This window comes from Mytilus galloprovincialis, chromosome 9 (assembly GCF_965363235.1).
Source record: "Mytilus galloprovincialis chromosome 9, xbMytGall1.hap1.1, whole genome shotgun sequence".
NCBI classification, from domain to species: domain Eukaryota; kingdom Metazoa; phylum Mollusca; class Bivalvia; order Mytilida; family Mytilidae; genus Mytilus; species Mytilus galloprovincialis.
The window spans coordinates 84,455,652-84,481,752 of NC_134846.1; the positions used below are offsets into that span (position 1 = coordinate 84,455,652).

Here is a 26,101-nt window from a genome sequence, read left to right on the forward strand (position 1 = left end):
CTATATAAGACTCATCAGTGACGCTCAGATCAAAACAGTTATAAAGCCAAACAAGTACAAAGTTGAAGAGCATTGAGGACCAAACATTTCAAAAAGTTGTGCCAAATACGGCTACTTGGATAAGAAAATCATAATAGGGGGATATATATTTTTGAACAAAAGATCGTTTAAGGTACGTAATAAGCCAGGCTGTTTCTTATTTATGCAGTTGGGCATAATTTTTTTTTAAAACATACTCTAGAGGTACGGGATACTTTGTTCACGTCCCTAGAAGTGCGCTTAACAGTTTGTTCACGTTCCTAGAAGTGCACGTATCAGTTTTTTTCACTTACACTGGTGGTGCGCGTTAGAATTAGTTCATATACCCTGGTGGTACGCGTAAATTTTTGTTCACATAGACAGAAACAGAAAACCAGTCGTTCCTTTCAATGAATAATGGATTATCTTTGTCAACATCATTTCATAATCCCCCTACCTCAGACTACTTACAACAGAAAGTAAAACAAAGCCTGATTTAATTGGTCATTTAGTGTTCTCCAGATGACGAGTTCACATGGTGGTACGCGTAAATATTTGTTTACATACCCTGAAAGTACGTGTGACTATTTTTTGTCCAGCTTACCACAACAGAAAACCAGTCGTTCCTTTCAATGAATAATGGATTATCTTTGTCAGCATCATTTCATAATCCCCCTACCTCAAACTACTTACAACAGAAAGTAAAACAAAGCCTGATTTAATTGGTCATTTAGTGTTCTCCAGCTGACGAGTTCATTGTGCATAGGGTATAAAGGTTATTTCGCATACGTGAACAAACATTTACGTGTACCTCTAGGATACGTGAACAAAGTGTTACTTATACATTCAGGGTACGTGAACAATGTGTTACGTGTGACTCACGGGTACGTAAACGACCTGTAACAAAATTTTATGTCATTTGTAAGTCCTACTACTACGAGTATCCTATCAAGGAATTAGGTGTACATGAAAACTCAGGTAATCCAACGTAGATAAAAACTTTTAAAAAGGATTAGATCTTATTAATAAGTCCTTTCTGGCCTGATTAAATATTCCATTGAGGTCTTACCTTGTTTGTCAGTGGAGGATCAAGGTGGTTCTAGGGTTTGAACCCCCTGTTTTGGATGATCAATGCATTTGAATGGGGACATATGGTAGACTCTCGCCGTTACTCTTTATCCTGGGTTGCAAAAAGTAAAATCACAAAAACGCTGAACTCCGAGGAAATTGTAATAGAAAGTCCCCAATTAAATGGCGAAACCAAAAGCTCAAACACATCAAACGAATGGATAGCAACTTTCATATTCCTGACATGCTTCAGGCATGTTCTTTTGTAGAAAATGTTTGATTAAACCTGGTTTTATAGCTAGTTAAACCTCTCACTTTTATGAAAGTCGCATCAAGTTCCATTAATATTGACAACGATGCGTAAACAAAACAAACAGACACAAGACGTACAAATATCAAAAATAGGGGTACAGAATTCAACAGTGTTATCATCTTAATCAATAAAAAAAAGAAATGTTAAAAAAAGGAGCACAAAAAGGCATACATAAAATTTAACAACCTCATTTTGCTTTGCTATCATCCGATTTTATTTATCTATGTAAAATCCACGTAAAAGGATTGAAAAAAATAAGTAGTGGGACTGAATCCTTACCCTGACAGACACATGGTTAGGTTAGCATTAACTCGTAGAATCACGCGTTTGACACAGGTAGATATAGAATAATTCTGTCTTTCAAAGTATGACGGGATGCATAAGGATGGAGTCACGTCAAATGGATATCACAAACAAAACAGACTTTGATAAGACTTTTTGATGTTGTACTGTTTTACCACTGTTCCGGGTTAGAGGAGGGTTGGGATCCCTCTAACATGTTAAACCCCGTGACATGCTGTATGTATGTGCCTGTCCCAAGCCAGGAGCCTGTAATTCAGTGGTTGTCGTTTGTTTATGTGTTACATATTCGTTTTTCGTTCATTTTTAGCTCACCTGGTCCAAAAGGCCAAGTGAGCTTTTCTCATCACTTGTCGTCCGTCATCGTCCGTCGTGGTTAACTTTTACAAAAATCTTCTCCTTTGAAACAACCTGGGCCAAATTTTACCAAACTTGGCCTAAATCATCTTTGGGGTATCTAGTTTTTAAAATGTAGGTAAAATACAGTTTTGGGCTCATATATCTGAAACCAAAGAATTTAGAGCAAATCTGACAGGATAAAATTGTTTAGTAGGCCAACATCTATTTGTTTTGAAAATCGGGCAACCTGTTGTTGAGTTGCTGCCCCTGAGTTGTTAATTTTAAGAAAATTTTGCAGGTTTTGGTTATTATCTTGAATATTATTATAGATAGAGATAAACTGTATGCAGTAATAATGTACAGCAAAGTAAGACCTACAATTAAGTCAACCTGTTCAAAACAGGCAATTGACCCTTTAAGGAGTTATTGCCCTTTATAGTTAAATTTCAACAGTTTTAACATATTTACAAATATTTTTCACTGTAATTACTGTGCCAAGTTCATTATAGATTAGAGATAATTTTAAGCAGCAAGAATGTTCAGTAAAGTAAGATCTACAAACACATCACCATTACCAAAACACAAACTTGTCATGAATCCATCTGTGTCCTTTGTTTAACATGCACATAGATCAAGGTGACCGACACAGACTCTATAGAGCCTGTAGTTTGTACATAAAAAAGGACGTTAGTTTTCTTGAATTGTTTTACATTGTCATTTAGAAGCCTTGTATAGCTGACTATGCGGTATGGGCGTTGCTCATTGTTAAAGGCCATAAAGTAACCTATAGTTGTTAATTTCTGTGTCATTTGGACTCTTCTGGAGAGTTTTCTCATTAGAAATCATACCACATCTTTTTATATTAACAGTAAAAGTTATATTGCTAAAGGCAAATAAAAGAACAACATAACTTGTTAATAAGATGGTCAGTACCAAGAATCTATACTTCAAGACCATCGTGTACTATTTGTGAATTTTTATGGAATATTTATCAATTGGTCTTGGTACCTGATGGAGGTGTTCCTTTTGAAAATGGCTTGTATTGAATGCCTAGATATCACAAAAGTCTGTTCGAACAACAGTTCATCTGCATGATTCACCGTGAAATTTTCCATTAGATTAACCCAGATGCTGTCCGCATTGGAAGTGTAATGATGTGATACTTTAAATGTTTGCTTATGTATTTGTATCATTAAAGACACATATCTGAATTTTGAACTCAGTTGTCATCTCAGTACCAGAGTCTTTAATAAAAGAGACGATTTAAACTTTAAAATTATAATGATATTCCGAACCTTAAACACAAAACCGTTTGGAGTTTTCAACTCATTCGATATTCATGAGCTTGTCGCTGGTACTAGGACTTTGTAAAACCTCGTGTATAAAGACAAATTCAATAAGACAGGATTTTGCCAAAGAACGTATCACCCTTTTTTCTTAAAATGTTCATCGGAAGTTACCAAGACCTGATGGATATATGTTCAGTATCAATTTCAAAAATAATAGTTTCGTGTTGCTTAGTCTTTTGTTTTCTTTGTTGTGTATGATGTTCTATTATTTTCCCGTTTGTCTTTTTCTTTTGTAAGCCATGGTGTTGTAAATTTATTTTCGATTTATGAATTTAACTGTCCCTCTGGTATCTTTTGCTTCTCTTTCGCAAACAATACAGGATAATCTTGGGATACAGATGTTTGGTGCTGGCATTGTGTATATTATTGTTTTGTTTTGTGAATTTTTCCTTTTATTTGTCTTTGGTCTTTAAAGTCTCGTTTGGTCGTACGGATATTAGCGTGGTTCTGTATTTGTGCGTCTGGGTTTTGTTTTGTTTTTGGATTTTGGCTTGATATTTTCATAGTGTTGTTAATCTTGTACTCATATTCTATTAAGGTTGTTCTTTATCCGGAAAGTGTGTTTTCATGAGCTGTTGATTCAACAATCATCATGGGCTACTATATGTTGAATTATTATAAAACTAACCAGGTAAATAGTACCATAACTGTATTTATCACACTTTATTGGAATTTTAGGGATTAAATGATGTTAAATTTCATTTGATCCTCCAACTGTTTTCCCCGAGATCCTGTGGTGAGTCGTATGTAGACAAAACGGGCGTCTGCTAAATCAAATTGAAGCCCGATATCTTTCACTAGCTGTTTACTAGTTTCCTAATCACACCTGTTTCTGGTGAGATTTGAGTTACTCAGTCTTTTATTTTCTATGAAGTGTTTTGTGAATCTTTTCGTTAGCTTTCAATTATTTGCTATGGCTTTGTCATTTTATCTCGACCTACGAATTTGGAATGTTCCCTTTGGTATCTTTAGCCTTCATTTGTCCTGATGCGAGCATTTCTAGATTACGTTTCGTCTTGAATATCCTCATTCCTCAATTGGTCATCTTTTTAGGGAACTAGAGTGTTCATGTTTTTTATTGCGGGTTTTACTTATACAACATATGAGTATGGATAGGCAAAAATAAAAGTTTGAACTAACGTAAATCCTTGCCCAAGGTTGTTTTTGTATAATTTGTTTTTTTCATTAATGTTTGTCTGTTTGTATTCTATGTTCTCGGTTGAGTGTGTTCTTTGTTGTTAGTGTGATATTTTGGACTGTTTAATATCTTATGGCAACTTTTGTTACCTTTTTTATGTATTATTTAGTTATATTAATTCACATAGCTACAGAAATACGACTGTTTCAGGAATCGCGCCTGTTGGAATTATTGCGATTCCCTCAGGATTTATTTTTTGTTGCCTTTATTTCTGACTTCCTAATCAATTTATGAGTTTTTAACATCTCCATACTTCTATCACCTTAACTGATAGATGTTTGATTATAATGGCCTCCTTTCAAGCGATAGGAACTGCGCTTTGCTTGGAATAAGAAGTAAAAAATATTTTCATAAGAGCTTTGTTGAGTTTATTTCATAAATCAATTTTCCGTACAAACAAGGAAATAACATATATATATAGAAGAAACCGAGAGCCAGACAACGCTATGGTCTAAAAATAACATACTTTTACTTTACTTAAATCTACACAGAATAATGAAGACTGAACAACAAGAATCCGCAATAATATTGTTTTTGTCTGTTGATTTTGAATATGATCTTCGACTGTTATGTCTTTTCAAACTTTTGAAGACTTATTATTGTGCTATATAGTTGTCTAAAGCAGAGTCAGTACAGTTTGTCTGTGAACAGTGTTCTCATGTACTAGCATAACAACTAAAAGCATACAACTACGATGTCTTACAGAAAACAATATTTCACTTGCCACCTTTGGTTATATATTTTAATTTACTTTTATTTACTTACTATTCTTAAACATAAAAGAAACTTTCTTCAATTAAATTTCCCTGATAAACGAACAGTTGAATAGACCTATATGACTTTTTTATTACAATATTCAGGGAATTAAATCAAATCACATTTTTCTCATAAAGTTTCATTCCTATCCAAGCCTTCGTATAATTATATGGAAATTAAATTTACAACGCCATTTTTATCACATCGAATTTCTCCTCTCTACAAGTGGATAATTTACTGCATTATAATTCGGTCATTGTCGATGTTTGGCTTTTTCGTCTTTTTCAGCTTTTGATGGCTCATTTGTTTTCAGCACTATAACATCTAGTTGTTATGTTTTATATATACTCGCTTTATTAATTTATTTATTTAATAATTAACCATTCTTTTTTCTTTAGTGCCATTACTGTAATCGCTATATTTAATTTCTATACTTTCATTTCATACAAATAGTTTTGCAATTTTGTTTCTAAAAATAAAATAAATCAAAAAGTCAAAAAGGTATACATCAGACTCAGTCGCATAAGTATAATTAGTTATCAAAGGTACCATAAACTGATTCAATAACGATTTCAGTACTCGTATTTGGTCATGACCATACGAAAAGCTAATTGCATACAAGCCCTCAAACTGTAAATTCGAAACGGTAAATTCAGAAAATATATTATAAGTTATTTTTATTTTTTACTTTAAATCGGTCTATTTTGGTATAAAAAAATGTATTTATAATTAAACTCCTGTAGAGATGAGACGTGTTATTGTTTTTTTAAGTGGACCATATCTCTGTACATTCCCGGCTGATAACGTCCCTAATTCATATACGACCCATTTACCTTCTTCTTTTGACACAGAACACATAATGACAGCCTGCGAGTATTTCGCATGTGTAAACGTAGTATCGCCTAAACTAACTTCCGGCCTAGATGCCTCATAAAACTTAAGGCTTGGTTTCTTGTATTTTGATAGATTTGGACACCTCCAAGCACTTAGTGTAAAAAACAAATGCGTTACCACAGATGGCATATTATGAAGACAAACTTCAATTTTATGATGCCCTAACCTATTGCGATTGTCCATTATATCTCCAGAGTGTCTAATGGAGGGATGAGGTTGGTGCTTAAAATCGCATACGCCATAGAAAGTAGTTCCAGAATACAGCAAGCACGAAGCATTGAGGTAGTCTCTTCCTAGATATGGATAACCCCAATATAAATCAAATACTACTTTGTTGAATTTTTCAGGAATACTGCAAAGGCAAACAACCATACTAACTGTTGCATTTGGCTTTATGTCATAGTCACCGAGAGTCGCTGATCTGCCATTTGGAGAGGTATTCTGAAAATATACAATTAAAAATGATTAAATATTATTACATTGCATTTTTCTTGTAAAATTATCAAAAATTAGTGCACTGAGTGTCATCAACATTTATCGTAGTGTCCAACAAAAAAACAATAATCTGTGTACTTTTTTCATAATCGTCTAGAATAAAGAATGGTTAATTTTTTAAAAGTCATAACCGGCTTACTTTATTTTTTGGGTGCAGAGTTCGAAGTTTATGCTATTCATCTTTAAAACTTTAACAGAAAGAGAAAACATTCAGGCAAAAAGTGAACTTGCCAGAAACCACCAGCCAGGCCTTATAGCACCTGTTGCTTTTGAACGAGGGTGTGCACTTTGCTTTTTAGAAAAAGTATGTAGAGAGAATCTTTCGATAAACAAATTTTCGGTAAATCTAGAAATAACTCATGATGATATATTGACGAGATTGTCATTTAAATTGCGGTTTTCAGTAACAAACTTCTTTAATTGGTCGATTATTTCAAAAGCTTCAAAGGAAAGCTAGATAACAAAATAAGCTTACAATATTAATTGCAATAAAAATAAAATAGATAAAAATGGCATTTTCTACCATGTGAACAATTAAGCTTTTGTAATCCTATCATTTCCATAAGCGTTATTTCGAACACGTTTAATTTTTCTTGAATCTTTTCTGATCATTGATTTTGGATTGTTCATTCATGACGCCAGGGTTTGGAACCATTATGAATGCGTTCTTCGTTTTTTGTTTGTAGCTCAGATTTGTTTTCTTTTAATCGATTATAACTTTTGAACAGCGGCATACTACTGTTGCCTTTATCAGTAAAGTTGATATCACTGTTGCATAATTTGCCATACAATTTGTCAGTATTATGCAACCCTTACAGAATCTTTTATAAATTAAATCGATTCCATTACATAACAACCAATATCTTGCTTGATCGACAGAACAATGAGGTATTATTTTTAAGTTATCGTAGATACCAGGATTAATTGTAATACACCAGACACACGTTTCGTTCAAAAAATCGCATCAATGATATTTGAATCATAAATTATTTGTTTTTAAACCAAATAAGTAGGAAGTTGATGATCATTTAGGACCCACAATACCGAACAATTTTGCAAAACACTGTTAAGGTATAAAATTATTCCTATTTTAGATTTTTATTTTATTTTAAACCATCCAATTATGTGCATACATTTATAATAGAAAGTTATCAGGACATCTAGCTAGAGTCCAGTTGTTATAAAAGAAGCTTAAAGGAAAAGATTGACGAAACATAAAAGAACAAACTATAAGTGAACAAACCAAAGTAATGAAATAAAAAAAATATACCGCTATCCTATGGATAGACCTTAAGTTATTTTCCAAATACAGTTATTTTAGTTAAATAATATTAAGATACTCACAATCATTTCCCTGTCCTCATAAAGAAGTTTTTGCTTACTGGGATCAATATTCCAAGTTTGATTTATGTGCTGCTTTAGTTGACGAACTGTTATATATGGTGTATATTTGATTCGTGTTGATTCTCCAGTCAAACCTATTACGTTAACAAATGTTTCTTCACTTCCAATATTCACAACAGGGCTATATGTTGTTTCGTACTTAGTGAACATTTGTGCAAGAACTTCTTTAAATAAGACTATCTGATCACAATTTTTACTAATTTCTTGAAAACAACCCGGGTATGGACACTTTCCATTGTTTTCAACACTATTTACTAAACACTACAATGAACATAAAAGGATATAAAGTTATACAAATCAAAACAAGTTTATGACGACCAGTTAAAACAATTAAAACAAATAGAAAATAAGGCAAATAGATATAAAAATATCAAAACAAACGTACACAGGAGCATCTAAAAACATCTTTTAAACAAACACAAACAAAAAGGCAAATGAAAGATTAAGATAAGACAAAATTAAGAACATAAATAAACCAAGAGTGCATAATATGATTGAAATATTCATATATTTTTAAATCATAGGTCATTTAAATGATAAGGTAAAATAAGTTGCATCAGGATACTTACACTACTTGCTTAAACATAACTGTTAAAAGTTTCGTAACTGTGGAACATTATACCAGAAAATTTTCCAAACCAGAAAGTGATCCTTTGTCTATCGGTCCAGACAAAAGTATAAGATTTGTAGAATTTGATCTTAGCATACAAGCTAGTTAGTGATGTTTGAAATCTCGGATTATTTTCAAAATCTGAATATAACGTTCCATTACCTATTATTACAACTGTGCGAATACGCATGTGAATCAATTTTAGCATACTCAAGTAGGTGTACAAAATGTCAAAAATAACTAAATTCTGACAATTACAAAGTCATGTCATTCGTGAACTATAAAACAACCCCGATTGTCATAAATTTTTCGGGAAAATTACCCACATTTTAGCATATTACAGGGTTAATGAATATTTTCCAAAGTATTTTTCGACGAAAAAGTTTCGTGCTTGTTTTTGTGTCGCGGAATATACTATTTCCTCTCAATTTTAGGATCTGCTTACCCTTCCGGAGCACCTGAGATCACCCCTAGTTTTTGGTGGGGTTCGTGTTGCTTATTCTTTAGTTTTATATGTTGTGTCATGTGTACTATTGTTTGTCTGTTTGTCTTTTTCATTTTTAGCCATGGCGTTGTCAGTTTATTTTCGATTCATGAGTTTGACTGTCCCTCTGGTATCTTTCGTCCCTCTTTTAAACATGTTTGAAAATTGCATAATAAGTTGCCGGAGATTGAATGAATATTAGTCGTTGGTAAAAATACGGGTTTTGCGGCGAATATGTGCTCCCCATTTAAACACAAGAAGAAACATGGTGAGTATCTTTAATATGGTAGTAAAACCAATGAATTATTAAAGCTTTCATACTCTTAAGCATGTTAAGCTAGCGTGATCGCATTCATCTGAAGCATTGTCTGGTGCAAATTCCTTCGACAACTTCTCTTGATTACATACTATGCAGGACATCTTCACTACACACTCCTTTGAAAGGAAAAAAAAGTGTCTATTAAAACAAATATGTTAACTTCACTGCTACATACATGTATGTATATTGAATAATAAAATTAATTATTTAATGTAATAGTGACCTAATGCGACATATATGGGGTCAGTTAATTACATATCGGATCAGACCGAAGCTTGAATCCCAATATGGAATTTTCTGACCCCAAACATATCCTATTAGGTCACTGGCACACTCAGTAACATATTCATCTTCCCGACTATCCTAACATGAAGTATTTAGACTATTAGATGAAGCAAGTCTTCAATATGATTTGCATGTATCTATAAATACTTGAATTAGATTGGTCGATTAGAACTTTTCCCTTGGTTAACACTTCGATTTACCATTTTTCCGAAACTATTTCGTAACCGTCATTGTGTTCTATTCATGCACGATACACATGCATGCCGGGATCCAGGTATTTTCAGCAAATTGAGATTTAAAAACAAATACATACAAGTTTGAGCTTTCTAAAAAGCTATGGAATGCCTCGCTCTACCCTAATTTAAGTTTTCATTTCTAAGTTGCAACATTCCAGCAGCACCTGCATACGGTGTATATATCTCCCAATTGATACGATATTTCTGTGCTTGCATTTCCTATGATGATTTTCTTAATAGAGGGTTGCTGCTCAGAAGGAAGCTATTAAATCAAGAGTTCCAAATGGTGAAGTTGAAATCATCTCTTCTTAAATTTTACGGACGCCATCACGAGTTGGTTGACCGTTATGGAATAACCGTTTCACAAATGATATTGGATATGTTCCTAACGTCGTAACTACAATCCCCTTCCCTTTCATAAATGTGACCTACCGAATTAGACTATTTTACGGATTGTTATCTCATAAGCAACACGACGGGTACCACATGTGGAGCAGGATCTGCTTACCCTTCCGGAGCACCTGATATCACCCCTAGTTTTTGGTGGGGTTCGTGTTGTTTATTCTTTAGTTTTCTATGTTGTGTCATGTGTACTATTGTGTGCATGTTTGTCCTTTTCATTTTTAGCCATGGCGTTGTCAGTTTTATATTCGATTTATGAGTTTGACTGTCCCTCTGGTATCTTTCATCCCTCTTTTTTAAGGTAATTTGTGTGCAGGTGGTTGTTGAATTAGTATTGGAAATGTAGATATAATTGATAGATATAAAATGGATGTATTTAAAGAATTTGAGTTATACACCCATTCTTTTAAAAAATCTAAATTACTTGTTGAAAATTAAAACAATTATAATTAGACACGACACCGCCTCTTTGGAGGTGACTGTGCCTAAATTGTCAGAAGTTATCAAATACAGATAATGTATTTTTGTAAAATCGTTCAAATTGCAGAGTAACAAAGCAAATAAACACGTATTAATAATTGATATTTTAATATTTAATGTATCTGTAAAATATATGCATAACAAAACGAACACGAATTAATGACAGTTGATCGGAACTGAAATACACATAGTTAATTTTCCGGCCTTTAGCTGTCTTATCCTGGTCGTGAAAAGTCTGTAATTCTTCATTGGCACATCCAGGGGGGTCCGGGGGTTGGAACCCCCCTTTTTTTGGACGATCAATGCATTTGAATGGGAGCATATAGTTGGAACCCCCCCGCCCCCCCCCTTTACTCTGGGTTGGGACTCCCCCCTTTTTAAAATAGCTGGATCCGCCCCTGTTCTTTATCTCATTTAAGTCAATAGCTGTTACTATATCTCAGTCAATAACAAGATTGCAACCTTTTATATTAATGTATAGTTTTTTTAGATAGTTTTTATTTCATTTAAGATTATGCTGCATTTATCGAACATTTATGCATTTCAGAAAGTCAATATGGTGGCCAACTCCTTAGTTACGACCTGTCAATTGATCATTTGATGATAACTCTTGTAGCCATTACACAATCAAATGTTAATTAAAATTCTCGAATAGTTGACTAACAATTATAAGGATTATACACATTTTTTCTATGGATTATTGATGTGTAGATTCTGAAGATTTTGTTTGTTATCAAAACTTGGTTTTTGCTTTACCACTTTCTATTACTAGTGGGAGATATTATGGACATAATTGTGCAAATCGTGATACAAGCATGAAATTTGGTATACAGGTTGACTACATGATAATTAAAAAAAATCAGCTGCTGGCCATAAAAAAAATCATTTTTTCAAAATGGCCACCGCTCATTGGAAATGACGTCATATCCAATTGGCTACATTTTGTAAATCCTTTTAAAGCTGTTTTATAGGTATAATCCAATGTAAGTTTTGATATAACGTCAATTAAAGTTCCTAAAGTACGATAAAACAAAACATACATGAAGAAAAAAGTGACTTCCGGTTCCAAAATGGCGGCAACAAAGTGGAAAATGTCAATTTTATCATTGCCGATTCTCTTTTATTTTGCATTTGCTTCAAAAGAACTTCGTTTTGTTTGGTACCAATATCGTAGAGTTTTTATACATATCTTATCTGCTTCCGAATCAACAACTTCCTTAAAGGAGTCCATTGTGTACAAATTTAACGACTCTTTTAGAAATGAATTTCCAAACTCGTTCATCACTTTGGAAAGCTTTGGAAGTTTTTCAAAGAAATACTTTTGTGTATCCTAGAGTCTTCATGGTGTTGTTCATCTGTTGTAGAATTACTCAAACCACTAGATCTGTAAAATTCATCTACCAGTCTACTGACTTCTGGTCCAGCTACCATCCTTCGTCTCAAAGGGATCTTCTGTTAAACGTATGGAACCAACATCGCCCTTCACAAATGCATTATTCAGTTTTTGTGCCTGATCAATTTGATATAAGAAACAACTATTACGCATAGTAAAATTACCACTTGAAAAGTACAACCTGTGGGTGATGTTCGTGAAGGAATGCTTTATCATGGAAATGAATCGGTAACCATCGATCATAATTAAAATAGTAAAGACAAACAAAATACGGTATTATGTTTGGTATGGACTGTTTGTAAAGTACAATATACGACTTTTGAAATGGGCGTACTACCGAAAGCACAAGCAGTTCTTTACATTAATAGTTGAAGGCCAGAAATTAAACTATGGTCGTGATGACTCCCTCTCCTTACACCAGTTGATCGAATACTTAAACGTCACAGAGTCATGAGTAATATTTTCTGCGTTTACGCTTTCATAAGCTGACATGATCAATTCAAGCAAAACACATGCTTTCATCGATGTGCGTATTTAGTCCTAATTACATTTGAACATACATGAAAAGAGTCTGTCATTCTAGGTGTTGCAATATCGGTTTCAGTGAGGGCACATGTCCATCCACTATCACGCAATGTTTTTTAAAACGAGCCATTGCAATGTGCAATCCACCAAACATGACGATAATTTATTTTCTCCGTACAAATCTGGCCATTCCCACTGAAATTGCTGAGCCAATACCAACGTGGTTGATCTGCAGCTATTATTTAAGGTTGCCCAGAATTTAGAAAGTTAACCACCTTTTTCACCTAATCCAATGAATGCGCTTGATCATTGCACATGAAGGACGTGTTTTCAAACAGTGCCATAATAGAAGTTACACGAACTTGAACAGAAGAGCCTAACGGATTAGAAGAATAAAATGATGAGAAAGATATGCTTACAAAATCCAAATCCTTATCTGTAAGATGTACTGCGATTTACATCATTGTACCCTTGTAGTACGTGTAAATCACTCTTTATGTCTTTAAATAGTCTACGCATGCGCGAAATTGTAAAATGCATGTGTATAATAACCTTAAAAAATGGTATGAAACAAATTCATAACGTCAATAAAAATCCAAACGCGCTAAGTATATAATGAATAGTTCAAATGTTTTTGTGTGAATTTTGTAACATTTCGCGCATGCGCAAACCCTGAACATGTCAAATATTCATTTCTAGTATATATGTTACATGAAAAGAAGGTAGCGACCAGATCTGATAATATTTTATTCTAAAAGAAGGTAAAAGAAAACGTTTTTCAGAAATAAATAAATATTTTAAACCTGGAAAAAACAGCCATTTTAGAAAAGGTGGTGGCCATCTTGAAAAAATGATTTTTTTTTTTTTTTGGCCAGCAGTTTTTTCTTAAACAGTATGTAATAATGATGCTTCGTGCTAATTTTCATGCTTGTATAATCATTTGCACAATTTTTTCGATTTTGCTTGCTAATATCTTCCACTATACTGCTTTATACTTAGAACGAATTCAGATTGAATTGGGAAAAAAATAATGTGGCGTCCTTGGGGTTTATTAAAACCACTAGTTTTCAACATTATGATTTCTGTTTACAAAGGCTTCATACTGTACTTAATGTTTTTTCATTATTCGACATTTGTTTTTTTCTAAAAGTATAAGAAGTTTGAATAGCATTCATCGACTTAGAAGTTTCATTTTCAAATATATAGAGGAGTCAAATGTTTTTTTTAAATGTTTCACAGTTTTAAGCACATTATTACGAAAATTGTCCCGTATGTATTAATTTAGAGCTATAGATGAAGTTTTGACATATATGTTATGCTTCGTACACATGCCTTGAAAAATGCTTTTACCGCATGATGTAAAAATAATTCTTTTTTTGTATTACAAGCAAATTTGAATACATTATACCTAAATCTAGGACGTGTAAAAATGAAAAATATAAGAATTTGTATAGTATCATTGAAAATTGTCAAATACAATTTTTTTAAATCTATTTTTCTTTAAGAAGAACAAGTAGATCAAAAGGAAATCCAATTTGTATTTTTTTTAACTAAATTGTCTGTTTAAGATATTGTATGAAATCATTTATGAAATAATGACTATGTGGTATGTGCTTTACTCATTCTTGCAGGCCGTACGGTGACTTATAGTTAATAATTTGTGTCTCATTTTGTCTGTTGTGAAGAGTTGTCTCATCACCAATAATACCAAATCTTCTTTTTTTTTTTATACTGGTTGCATCATAGAAGTAATATATTACTTCCATGGTTGCATGAAGTAAACAAACTATTATCATATAGAATTTGTTTTTGGCCAGAAATATTTTGCTAAAACGTCTTTTATTATAATTCGGGATATATTATATATGTTACACAAAATGTATATCAGAGACAGAGATTCTGATTTGTGTATAACTTAATACCCCCTGCTTGGGGCAAACTCATTAAACAGATCACACCTGGTTAGAGAGTATTAATAGTCCAGTCAAACTAAGATTTAACCTCTTGAAAACAAATTGCAACAGAAAATGTTTTCGTTCTAATCTATAGCATTTAACCCTTAATATACACAGAAAAAAAGTCCCATAAAATCTAACATGATGAAAACCCAAAATCTGCATTTTTAATTTCCTAAAGAAATTTACATTAGAAGGACAGCAAACTCCGCAAAAATGAGTCTTTATTTGGTCAGTTTTTGGTTAATTTTCCTTAAATTTATGTAAAGTATGATACTTTAATGGGGTTATAAGTTCGTATTTAACTAAATTATATAATCTTCTGCTCATGAAATGTACAAAACCGAAGTGTAATGGGTAGTTTTTTTGGGTTTTTTTTTTGCATTTTTCCATTAAAGAAATTGCAAATTTGTGGCTTTTTGACCATTTTGAAAAAAAAATGTGAAAATTTGGTATGGCTTATATACGTAAATTATATTTTTTCAGAATCTTACTTGTTTAAAGAAACTTTAAACCACAAAAAGAAGAATACATGCTTAAATATTTTGATTTTTCCTCAAGTAAGATTTTATGTGACTTTTTTCTGTGTACATTTGGGGTATAATGCTAAAGATTAAAACTTAAAAAATCTTCTGTTGCAATTACTTCAAGGTTAGGGTCAAATTTATGGTAGATTGACTGGACTATAAATACTAAATAACAATCATCCAAAATTACAATATCCTGTACAACTTAAATCGCAAGGCCTTTTGAATTCACTAGATAAGTTATACACGAGTATAAAGTGGGGTTTTCTGATTTACCTGTAAAACACACAAGTACTGATGTAATTAAGGTGTCTTCTCATTTATCCAACTTTTTAAAATAAGGTATTCTCATTTAGCCAACTTTTTATTTTTGTTGATTATTGGGTTGTTTGTTTAGTAATAATAAGGTGTCTTTCTAAAATTTGACATTAAATTTGTTCCTCTATGTTTTTATATTATTTAAAAAATATAGATAAAATAGGCGATAGTAAACGTGTTACATTTTATTTTTAAATTTAATTTAGTATATTTTAAACAAGGATTTGTATAGTAATATCTTACTATACAAATCCTTGTTTTAAATAATAGATAAATGTTTCATTATTTGTACAAAAGAAACCCACAAATCAGTAATATTTGTTCATTTGAGGTTTTGCGTTAATTTGCATTTACAATGTATACTAGTAACATGTATGACATGTATATTTGGTAAAGCATTTTTACTTCCCAATCTGGATAGCCTTTGGTAGTATAATATTGTTTCAAAATCCATTACTTAGTAACTAAGTCACATCATTGGACCTACATTTTGCCATCAAGTTCAAGCACCATATTTATTCATGTACCATATACCACCTATCGGAACTAGACAGTGACATGATTGCTTTAATTTAGCACTGTTGTACAATAAAGTCAATTTTCCATATTCAATCATGTATTCCACATTAAAGCCTAAAATATTTAAAAAGAACGAACTTTATACTTAGTGTTTGTTTGTCTTGTATCATGTGTTGTTCAAAGAAACCAGAATCTAATCTAAAAATAGAGAGATGTTTATTAGTCTGGCTTCTTCATAATTTGATGCTAAATTGTTGAAACCCAGGAGCTTATGAGCTTCCCCATGGACCCTCTACCAGGGCAACCGTAATTACGCCTTTCGTTCATAAAATCCTGGCCTAGGACTATTGAAATGTTTAGTAACGCCTTATACCGTATGATTTGGAATTTCTCGTTATTGGTCTTCTGCTGTTAAGATCCATCCAATAATTTTAACATACCATAGACAATTAATGGAGAGATAAAATTGAGAATGGAAATGGGGAATGTGTCAAAGAGACAACAACCCGACCAAATAAAAAACAACAGCAGAGGGTCACCAACAGGTCTTCAATGTAGCGAGAAATTCCCGCACCCGGAGGCGTCCTTCAGCTGGCCCCTAAACAAATATATACTAGTCCAGTGATAATGAACGCCATACTAATTTCCAAATTGTACACAAGAAACTAAAATTAAAATAATACAAGACTAACAAAGGCCAGAGGCTCCTGACTTGGGACAGGCGCAAAAATGCGGCGGGGTTAAACATGTTTGTGAGATCTCAACCCTCCCCCTATACCTCTAACCAATGTAGTAAAGTAAACGCATAACAATACGCACATTAAAATTCAGTTCAAGAGAAATCCGAGTCCGATTGTCAGAAGATGTAACCAAAGAAAATAAACAAAATGACAATAATACATAAATAACAACAGACTACTAGCAGTTAACTGACATGCCAGCTCCAGACTTAAATTAAACTGACTGAAAGATTATGATTTCATCATATGAACATCAGGCACAATCCTTCCCGTTAGGGGTTTAGTATCATACCATCATAACATATATGAGAAGAACATAACCCGTGTCATGCCAACAACTGTTTTTAAAAAAAATAATGTGTTTAGTTCCGATGCAAAGACCTTATCAGTGACTCAATATTAACGCCAAAATATGCAATCTTTAATGACTTGACAACAGTATCGTAATTATATCCCTTCTTAATAAGTCTATTCAAAGGTTTTGTAAGTTTCTGAGGTGAATACTGACACCTTTGTGCTTTATAAAGAATATTACCATAAAAAATTGGATGTGAAATACCTGAACGTATTAGAAGTCTGCATGTTGAGCTATATTTACGAATGATGTCTTTATACCGATGATAAAATTTAGTAAATGTTTTGACTAGTTTGTGATATCGAAAACCCTGGTGTAATAATTTTTCAGTAATACATAAATTTCTCTCGTTAAAATCTAAAACATTGTTACATACACGAGCGAATCGTACAAGTTGAGATATATAAACACCGTAAGATGGTGACAAGGGAACGTCACCATCTAAAAACGGATAATTAACGATAGGAAATGAAAAATCATCCCTTTTATCATAAATTTTAGTATTCAGCTTTCCATTAGTGATATAGATATCAAGATCGAGAAAAGGGCAGTGGTCATTGTTAGTATTAGCTTTATTTAAAGTAAGTTCAACAGGATAAATTTCATTAATATACATACTGAAGTCGTCATTATTGAGAGCCAAAATATCATCCAAATATCTAAACGTATTATTAAATTTGTTTATCAGATGTTGTTTCGATGGGTCTTTGCTTATTTTTGTCATAAATTGTAACTCATAACAATACAAAAACAGGTCCGCAAATAAGTGGTGCACAGTTAATCCCCATTGGAATTCCGATAATCTGACGATATACGGAATCCCCAAAGCGAACAAAAATGTTATCCAGTAAAAATTCAAGGGCATATATAGTATCAAAGCATGTCCAATTAACATAGTTTTTTTGTTTATTGCTACTAAAAAAATGACCTAAAAGAGTTTGAACATATATATTCACATTCTGATTTTTTGAATGCCCATTTAATTAGGTGTGTGAATTTTTTCTTAATGAGAATGTGAGGCAGTGTGGTATACAGGGTAGAAAAATCAAAACTTTGAACAGATTCAAAATCACCAATATAAGCATGCAATTTATCAAGTACTTCCAACGAGTTTTTGACACTCCAAAAGTAATTTATTCCACTATTTTCGAAGGCCTTATTTGAACAATTTATTATCAGGTTTTTAATTGTACCGAGTGTGCTGGTAAGAAGAAAAGACAATTTAGTAGTTGAACAATGGCTTGAAGACGAAATAAATCTATATTTGTAAGGGGTTTTGTGTAGCTTCGGAAGCCAATACATAGTTGGGACTTTCATTGTATTTGGCTCTGCTTGTAAAGCGGTGGCTAAAAGTTTATGTTTGTTACAGATTTCCTTTTCTGAAAATGGAGTCAGTTGGAATGTTGGTGAATTGGTGATTTCCTTTTTCAGAACCTCAATGTAAAATTTACGTCAAACAATAATAATATTATTAGCAGCTTTATCTGCCGGGACAAAAACAAATTCCTTGGCTAGTTCTTTTAGTTTATGTTTGATACGAGAAATATTGTGGTTATTGTTTATAGTAAAATGTTCTTTAAAATGTTGAATACGTATATCAACTATCTTCATTACTGAATTAAAAAAAGAGTCCAAAGATTTTTTTTGTCAGCTTTTTCCCGTTTATAGAGTTTGGAATAAAACATTGTTAAACCCTGACACTTTAACTATAAAATATACAAGCTCAAAGTCAGGAACCGTTACATTAGTGCATTACTTATTTATTTTATGTTTTTGGCAAAAATAATTGTCCAAAAATATTTCATTCTCCGCCCCCTATTTCAAAAATCTTGGAAACGCCACTAGACCTACACAGACAACAGACTGACCCAACTTAAGGATAGACTACAACAAGGGCAAGGACTATATCACTATACTGATGCAGTATCCCGCCTACTTAAACTAGGATGAAGATCTACTGAACATTCCTTTAGTGTGTGCTATAGATATTTCTGTGCTACGTATTTTTAACCATTGTGTTTGCATTGCTTTTGCTTTTGTTTATATATATAAAAAAAATTATATGTATTATATGTTATGTGAATTTTGTTCTGTTCAGTCTTTGTGTAGTAAAACGTTATCAACTTATATTTTGTCTTATTTGGATCATTTGGTCAGAAGAACAGAAAAAAATGAACAAAGATGATCTATTACACAAAAAAAGCTCCATCTCATCAGAGACATGTATTATATGTCTCTGATCTCATTGACAAATCTCTTCATGAATAAAAGTGCAACTGATATTTTTCTATCCAATTCACATTTTAATTAACGGTTAACAAACTTTAAAATACTTTCAAATGATTAACATTACATTAACTAAATGTCAGTTGCACATTTTAACATGCTATGCTAAATAATACTACAGAAAAGTTAATCCGGGTATAATTTTCAGTCTTATTTTTCACCTGTCATTCAACCCAAACTCTAATTGAAAAACCCTTTGTTCTGGATTACCTTTGATCTCATCTATCCAACTTTTTTTTACCTGTATTACCTATTATTTCAAAAAGTTGGATAAATGAGAATGAACCGTAATTAAACCTTATCACAGGCTTATTGTATGCCATGTCTTTAATTTTGACAAAGGAATATTTAAGTTTGAATGAAATAATAAAAAAAAAATAAGTTACTGCAAATTTAAAACACATTTCATTTTTTAAAATGTTACCAAGGATTGCTATGGAAGTTTAATTATAATGATTAAATAAATTCATGGTTTTACAAAACAAAGGTGTCATTTTTTAAATTGATTAAGTTGCTTTATATTCTATTTTCATGGAAATGTAATTTATCAAAACAAATTCACTGCGTTATTTACTTTACTCAACTAATACCCTAAATCTATACAAGGCTTAAGTTTAAATGATTAAAATTGTCCAATAACTATAAAATATATTTGAAAGATTCAAATATTTTGAAAAACATCAAAAATATAAGTCAGAATTCAGGTTTGAGGTAATTTGATCAGCTTGCTTAATTTTTATTTTAAAATTTATATTTTTGTGTATTCTATTGATAAATATAGTGTTGAAGTAATGCTATAATGAATACATTTATAATTAAAAATTGTTGTTCAAATTTCCAGTTCCTAAATTAATAAAAAAAAAAAACAATGTATAGATACATAAAATAAGTATAGGTTGTTAAGACTTGGTCGATTATGGTTCAGATTAGGTCGAGTATCATGGTTCAGACTCGGTCGAGTATGGTCCAGACTAGGTCAAGCATGGTTCCGCCTAGGTCGAGCATGGTTCAGACATTTTCGAAGTACAAGTTCAGACTATGAAGTATGGTTCAGACTGCAGTCGAGTATTATAAAGTAAATTTCTGACCAATTTAGACTGGTCGAGTAAAATTCCACGCAGTCGAGTACGGATATAGGCCATTTCAGACTTTTATTGGTTTGTAATGTTCATACTATCAATTGTGTACAAACAAGTATATAAGGTGCAAAATATTTTAAAGTATACACCTGCATTTACCTTTTAAAGGCCATATAAACAGATTAAAACAATCCAAATATACAAACTTTATTTAATAGAGAGTTCCATTTTTTTTTTGGTCTTAATTTCAACTGGATATCAAGCTGTTACGCTCTAAGTTCGCCTAGAGACATTGGCCGTGTGCGCGATTGACTTGGCGTCCGTATTTTATTTATTTTTCTAATCTTCTCTGAAGATACTGAAACAAATGTTACCTAATGGATTTTCCTGTGTGAATCTAGGAAAAACGATATTCATCAACAAACATTACCGCTGTTTGTAAAAAGATACTCAAGTTGTAGAAATGTATTGTTTTGGTTTATATCCCAAAAGTTCAGTTAGTTAGTGCAAAACCTATCGAGTAAAATATTCAACAGGCCAATTTGTATATACTTGCACTTTTCCGAAAATTCAGATCAGATACCGCAAACTGACACACAAAATCAATATATTATTGTGGAATATCTAACTTAAAATGTTCAATACATTGGTAACACCTGTTACTAGGATAATAATCCTGTCAAGTATGAATTGGGTAAAATATTCCTGAGAGGAAGATGGGAAAGAAAAAGTTTAAGGTGCAACAGGATACCAATAGCTCACATGGCTTGTCAGAACAGATGCTGAAAAGTCGACCAAAGTCAATGTAAATTTCATTTTAAACCTTAAAGATCTGCCATAGATTTGGAGAAAACAATAATCTGCCATACATTTGATTTGTTTGACGTTTGTAACGTCACATTTGCAATAGATTAGGAATCTGCCATAGATTTGGAACCCACCATAGATTTGAGTCCTACATATATAAGATATCTTTTCTTCGGATATTGGACGGAAGATGTTGCCCTTTTATGTGATACAAGTAACGATTATTTGAAAACGCTTATTAAACAGCCAAATGGATGCACCAAATTAAAAATAGGAGTCACAAATCCGATTAAATACAATTATCTGCCCAATTTTATTGGTTCTGTAACATTTGTTTCAAATAGGACAATCTTATTACCGAAAATCACCAGCACCTTGAAGGACCCACCAGCACAATGTCAGGACCCACCACACAAAATCAGAACATGTCTTAACTGAAAAATGCACATCTTTAACAGATTGTACAGATTTTTCACAAAATGATATTGTCGTGTGGATTTGGGAATGAAATGCGGACTCCAGGAGCTTTTTGTTTTATTTTTGTCAGTTCTAGATTTTTTACAAATGAGCACTTTTGTGTTACTCGTAATGAAACAGTTTAGAGGGTCATATGTTTTATTGTTTGCCTATGAACCCATAAGTAACTAAAATGAAACATCTCAACTTTTTCCTTCCATTAAGTATTCGGAAAAACGTTAAAAATCATCATTTTCGTCTTTGACACACTGTGATGATAACCTGTTCCCATTTAAAAAAAAAATCAGAGGTTGATATATGTCATAATACAGTGATGTTTAAAACTTTATGGTGACTTTTCAACTAATAAGTTATAGATATTTCATATCTTTCGGATAGTCTTGTGGTGTTTCGTTAATTATAACATAGATTTTGTAGAAAGCCACGGCCTAAACTTCAGGAGACCGAAGGGATAATTAATAACTCTATTACTATTGAAGTCTAGTAACGTCAACATCACTGTTTTGTTGAATCTAGTGTTTGCGGAAACATATTTAGACAAGCAGGAGGAATAATATATATGTCTACTGGTGTTGGCTTACCGCATATTTCATATGGGAAAAGTCTGTTCTTAAGTCAGGAATATGACAGTTCTTTGTATTATGTAGTCAAATATACTATAAAAATTTAAATTAATTTTCTTTCGTCTGACAAAATATTTTACGATCCCTTGTTACATTTTATATGATTTACATTTGAATTTTATAGGAAATGTACTCACAGTTTGTCACAGTCCAGAAAAAAATTAATTTCACATTTCTTTCTTCTTTTTCCTGTTATACAAGGTCAGCCATTTATTGTATAGTACATACTGCGCATAAGCAGTAATTCATTAGTTGATTTTCCGAAAACTGCATTCTAGATTTAAAAACAGGTCAATGTTGATAACATATAATATATCAGTAGATCATATGATTGCTGTATGACACGTATGTGCATACAGATATATTGTTTATCATGTTTATGCAGCAAATGCAGTATAATGGTCAACAATTTGCCCATGAGGTAAGATTTCAATCTTTTTATTATCTAGTTTAAAAATTATTGTTTATCTAATATTCTCTGGAACCTGAACAGGCAGGGGCAAATCAAGCTATTTTTCAGGAAGTGTCACCAAAGTTAACTTCAAAATATTTCATGTTGTTTTATATGGATATGAAGGTCATTTAGGTAGTAATAATACAAATGGTAACACACGGTGTTTTTACAGAATTGATTCCATCATCATTTCTCTTTTGTTATAATTATGACGAACGTGCTTTACTCGGTGTTAGTAATCAGAAGTTTAAACCATTTGTATTTTTGGTATGAGATGATTTAAGACAAATTTAAGAAACTTTTTCTCCTGTTTAATGAGCTTTCATTACAAATTATCATCCAAAGTTTTCTATGTTGTGTCATGTGTTCTATTGTTTGTCTGTTTGTCTTTTTCATTTTTAGCCAGGCGTTGTCAGTTTATTTTCGATTTATGAGTTTGAATGTCCCTCTGGTATCTTTCGTCCATCTTTTATAAAGTACACAAAAGTTTGATCAATTTTTTTTAGCTCACCTGGCCCAAAGGGCCAAGTGAGCTTTTCCCATCACTTTGCGTCCGTCGTCGTCGTCGTCGTCCGTCGTTAGCTTTTACAAAAATCTTCTCCTCTGAAACAAATGGGCCAAATTAAACCAAATTGGCCACAATCATCATTGGGGTATCTAGTTTAAAAAATGTGTGGCGTGACCCTCCCAACCAACCAAGATGGCCGCCATGGCTAAATATAGAACATAGGGGTAAAATGCAGTTTTTGGCTTATAACTCAAAAACCAAAGCATTTAGAGCAAATCTGACAAGGGGTAAAATTATTTATCTGGTCAAGATCGATCTGCGCTGAAATTTTTAGATGAATTGGACAACCTGTTGTTGGGTTGCTGCCCCTAAATTGGCAATTTTAAAGAAATTTTACTGTTTTTGGTTATTATCTTGAATAATATTATAGATAGAGATAAACTGTAAACAGCAATAATGTTCAGTAAAGTAAGATTTACAAATAAGTCAACATGACCGAAATGGTCAGTTGACCCCTTTAGGAGTTATTGCCCTTTATAGTCAATGTTTAACCATTTTTCGTAAATCTTAGTATCTTTTACAAAAATCTTCTCCTCTGAAGCTACTGGGCTAAATTAATCCAAACTTTGCCACAATCATCATTGGGGTATCTAGTTTTGAAAATGTGTGGCGTGACCCTGCCAACCAACCAAGATGGCCGCCATGGCTAAAAATAGAACATAGGGGTAAAATGTAGATTTTGGCTTATAACTTTAAAACCAATGCATTTAGAGCAAATCTGACAAAGAGTTAAATAATCTATTAGGTCAAGATCTATCTGCCCTGAAATTGTCGGACAAATCGGACAACCCGTTGTTGGGTTGCTGCCCCTGAATTAGTAATTTTAAGGAAATTTTGCAGTTTTTGCTTATTATCTTGATTATTATTATAGATAGAGAAAGACTGTAAACAGCAATATTGTTCAGCAAAGTAAGATCTACAAATAAGTCAACATGACCAAAATTTTCAGTTGATCCATTAAGGTGTTATTGCCCTTTATAGTCAATTTTTAACCATTTTTCTTAAATTTTAGTATTCTTTTAAAAAATCTTCTCCTCTGAAACTACAAGGCAAAATTTAACCAAACTTGGCCACCATCATCATTTGGGTATCTAGTTTTAAAAATGTGTGGCGTGACACTGCCAACCAACCAAGATGGACGCCATGGCTAAAAATAGTACATAGGGGCGAAATGTAGATTTTGGCTTATATCTCTGAAACCAAAGCATTTAGAGCAAATCTGACAGGGGTAAAATTGTTTATCAGGGCAAGATCTATCTGTAAACAGCAATAATGTTCAGCAAAGTAAGATCTACAAATAAGTCAACATGACCAAAATCGTCAGTTTACCCCTTAAGGAGTTATTGCCCTTTATAGTCATTTTTTAACAATTTTCATACAATTTTTGTAAATTTTTGTAAATTTTTAGTATATATATTTTCTACTGTAATTACTGGACCGAGTTCATTATAGAAAGAGATAATTGTGTAGCAAGAAGAATGTCCAGTAAAGTAAGATCTACAAACACATCGTGATCACCAAAACACAATTTTGTCATAAATTTATCTGTGTCCATTGTTTAATATGCACATAGACCAAGGTGAGCGACACAGGCTCTTGAGAGCCTCTAGGTTTGTTAATGATATATTAAAATTTTTTCTTGAAAACGTAAGGTGTATAAGATGCATTGTGTCACATCTATTGAGCGTGCGTGTGTGTCATTTTGACAGAATATATTTTGGATTTCAGTTGCTACATGTACTCTGGGTTTGTTTCGGGGATTTGAGGGTGTAGTTTAAGCTGTTTATAATATATCAATTATGTCTGTTTGTGTTGCTTGCCAAATTTTGTCAATATAATGGATTTATTAAGATAACCAACTGTCATACAAGTGGGAAGTTTAGCTAGCTATAACAACCAATTTCGTAAAATGCATGTCACAATTCAGGAATTTAACTTATAACATAGATAACTGATTGTTATTCGTTCCTTGGTTTGATAAAGTCAAGCTTTTGTTTTTTTCATATTTTGTCGACTCCCTCCCACCCCCCTTTTTTTTAATGAAAGGTTGTTGCTTTTACTTTTCACATTTTGTAAATAGATTGTAAGTTACGTCCTTAGATAATTATTGACTTGACAAATGCTAACCTCGGACGGACCAGTTAAAAAAAACTGTTAATGCAGTTCTCGACAAAGACTGAGAATGTGAAAAGAGTGTTTTGTGATACAAGGAAAATATGCGTCGTTTGTGTTTAAAACATTTTGATAAGATGGAAGATCATATCAAACTTACAACTTGCGAAAATAGAGTTTGGTCGCATATTTGAATAAAAACTGGACTGCTCACGTAAAAACTACAGAAGTTCACACGTGAAAATACTCTCTTATCAGAATACGTAACTATTCATTGCAAAATTATCTATTTAAGTTGAACTAATAAATTGTTTAGCTCAGATAATAGATATCTGAATTAATTTCGTCTTTTAAGTATGAAAGGTATATTTTGTTAAAAATTGTATAAAGGTTTGCCTATCTACCTCCTTTCA

At 32.4% G+C, this 26,101-nt stretch overlaps 1 protein-coding gene across 1 annotated transcript; it reads right to left on the reverse strand.

The window, feature by feature from the left end:
• Positions 1 to 5,936: 5,936 nt before the first annotated feature.
• Positions 5,937 to 22,809, reverse strand: LOC143046196 (uncharacterized). The gene is made up of 4 exons (XM_076219238.1): positions 22,692 to 22,809; positions 9,550 to 9,663; positions 8,075 to 8,395; positions 5,937 to 6,676 (listed from the first exon to the last, which is right to left on the reverse strand). The coding sequence occupies exons 2-4, from the start codon at positions 9,646 to 9,648 to the stop codon at positions 6,071 to 6,073; spliced, it is 1,026 nt and encodes a 341-aa protein (XP_076075353.1). The 5' UTR covers positions 9,649 to 9,663; positions 22,692 to 22,809; the 3' UTR covers positions 5,937 to 6,070.
• Between the last annotated feature and the right edge of the window lie 3,292 nt (positions 22,810 to 26,101).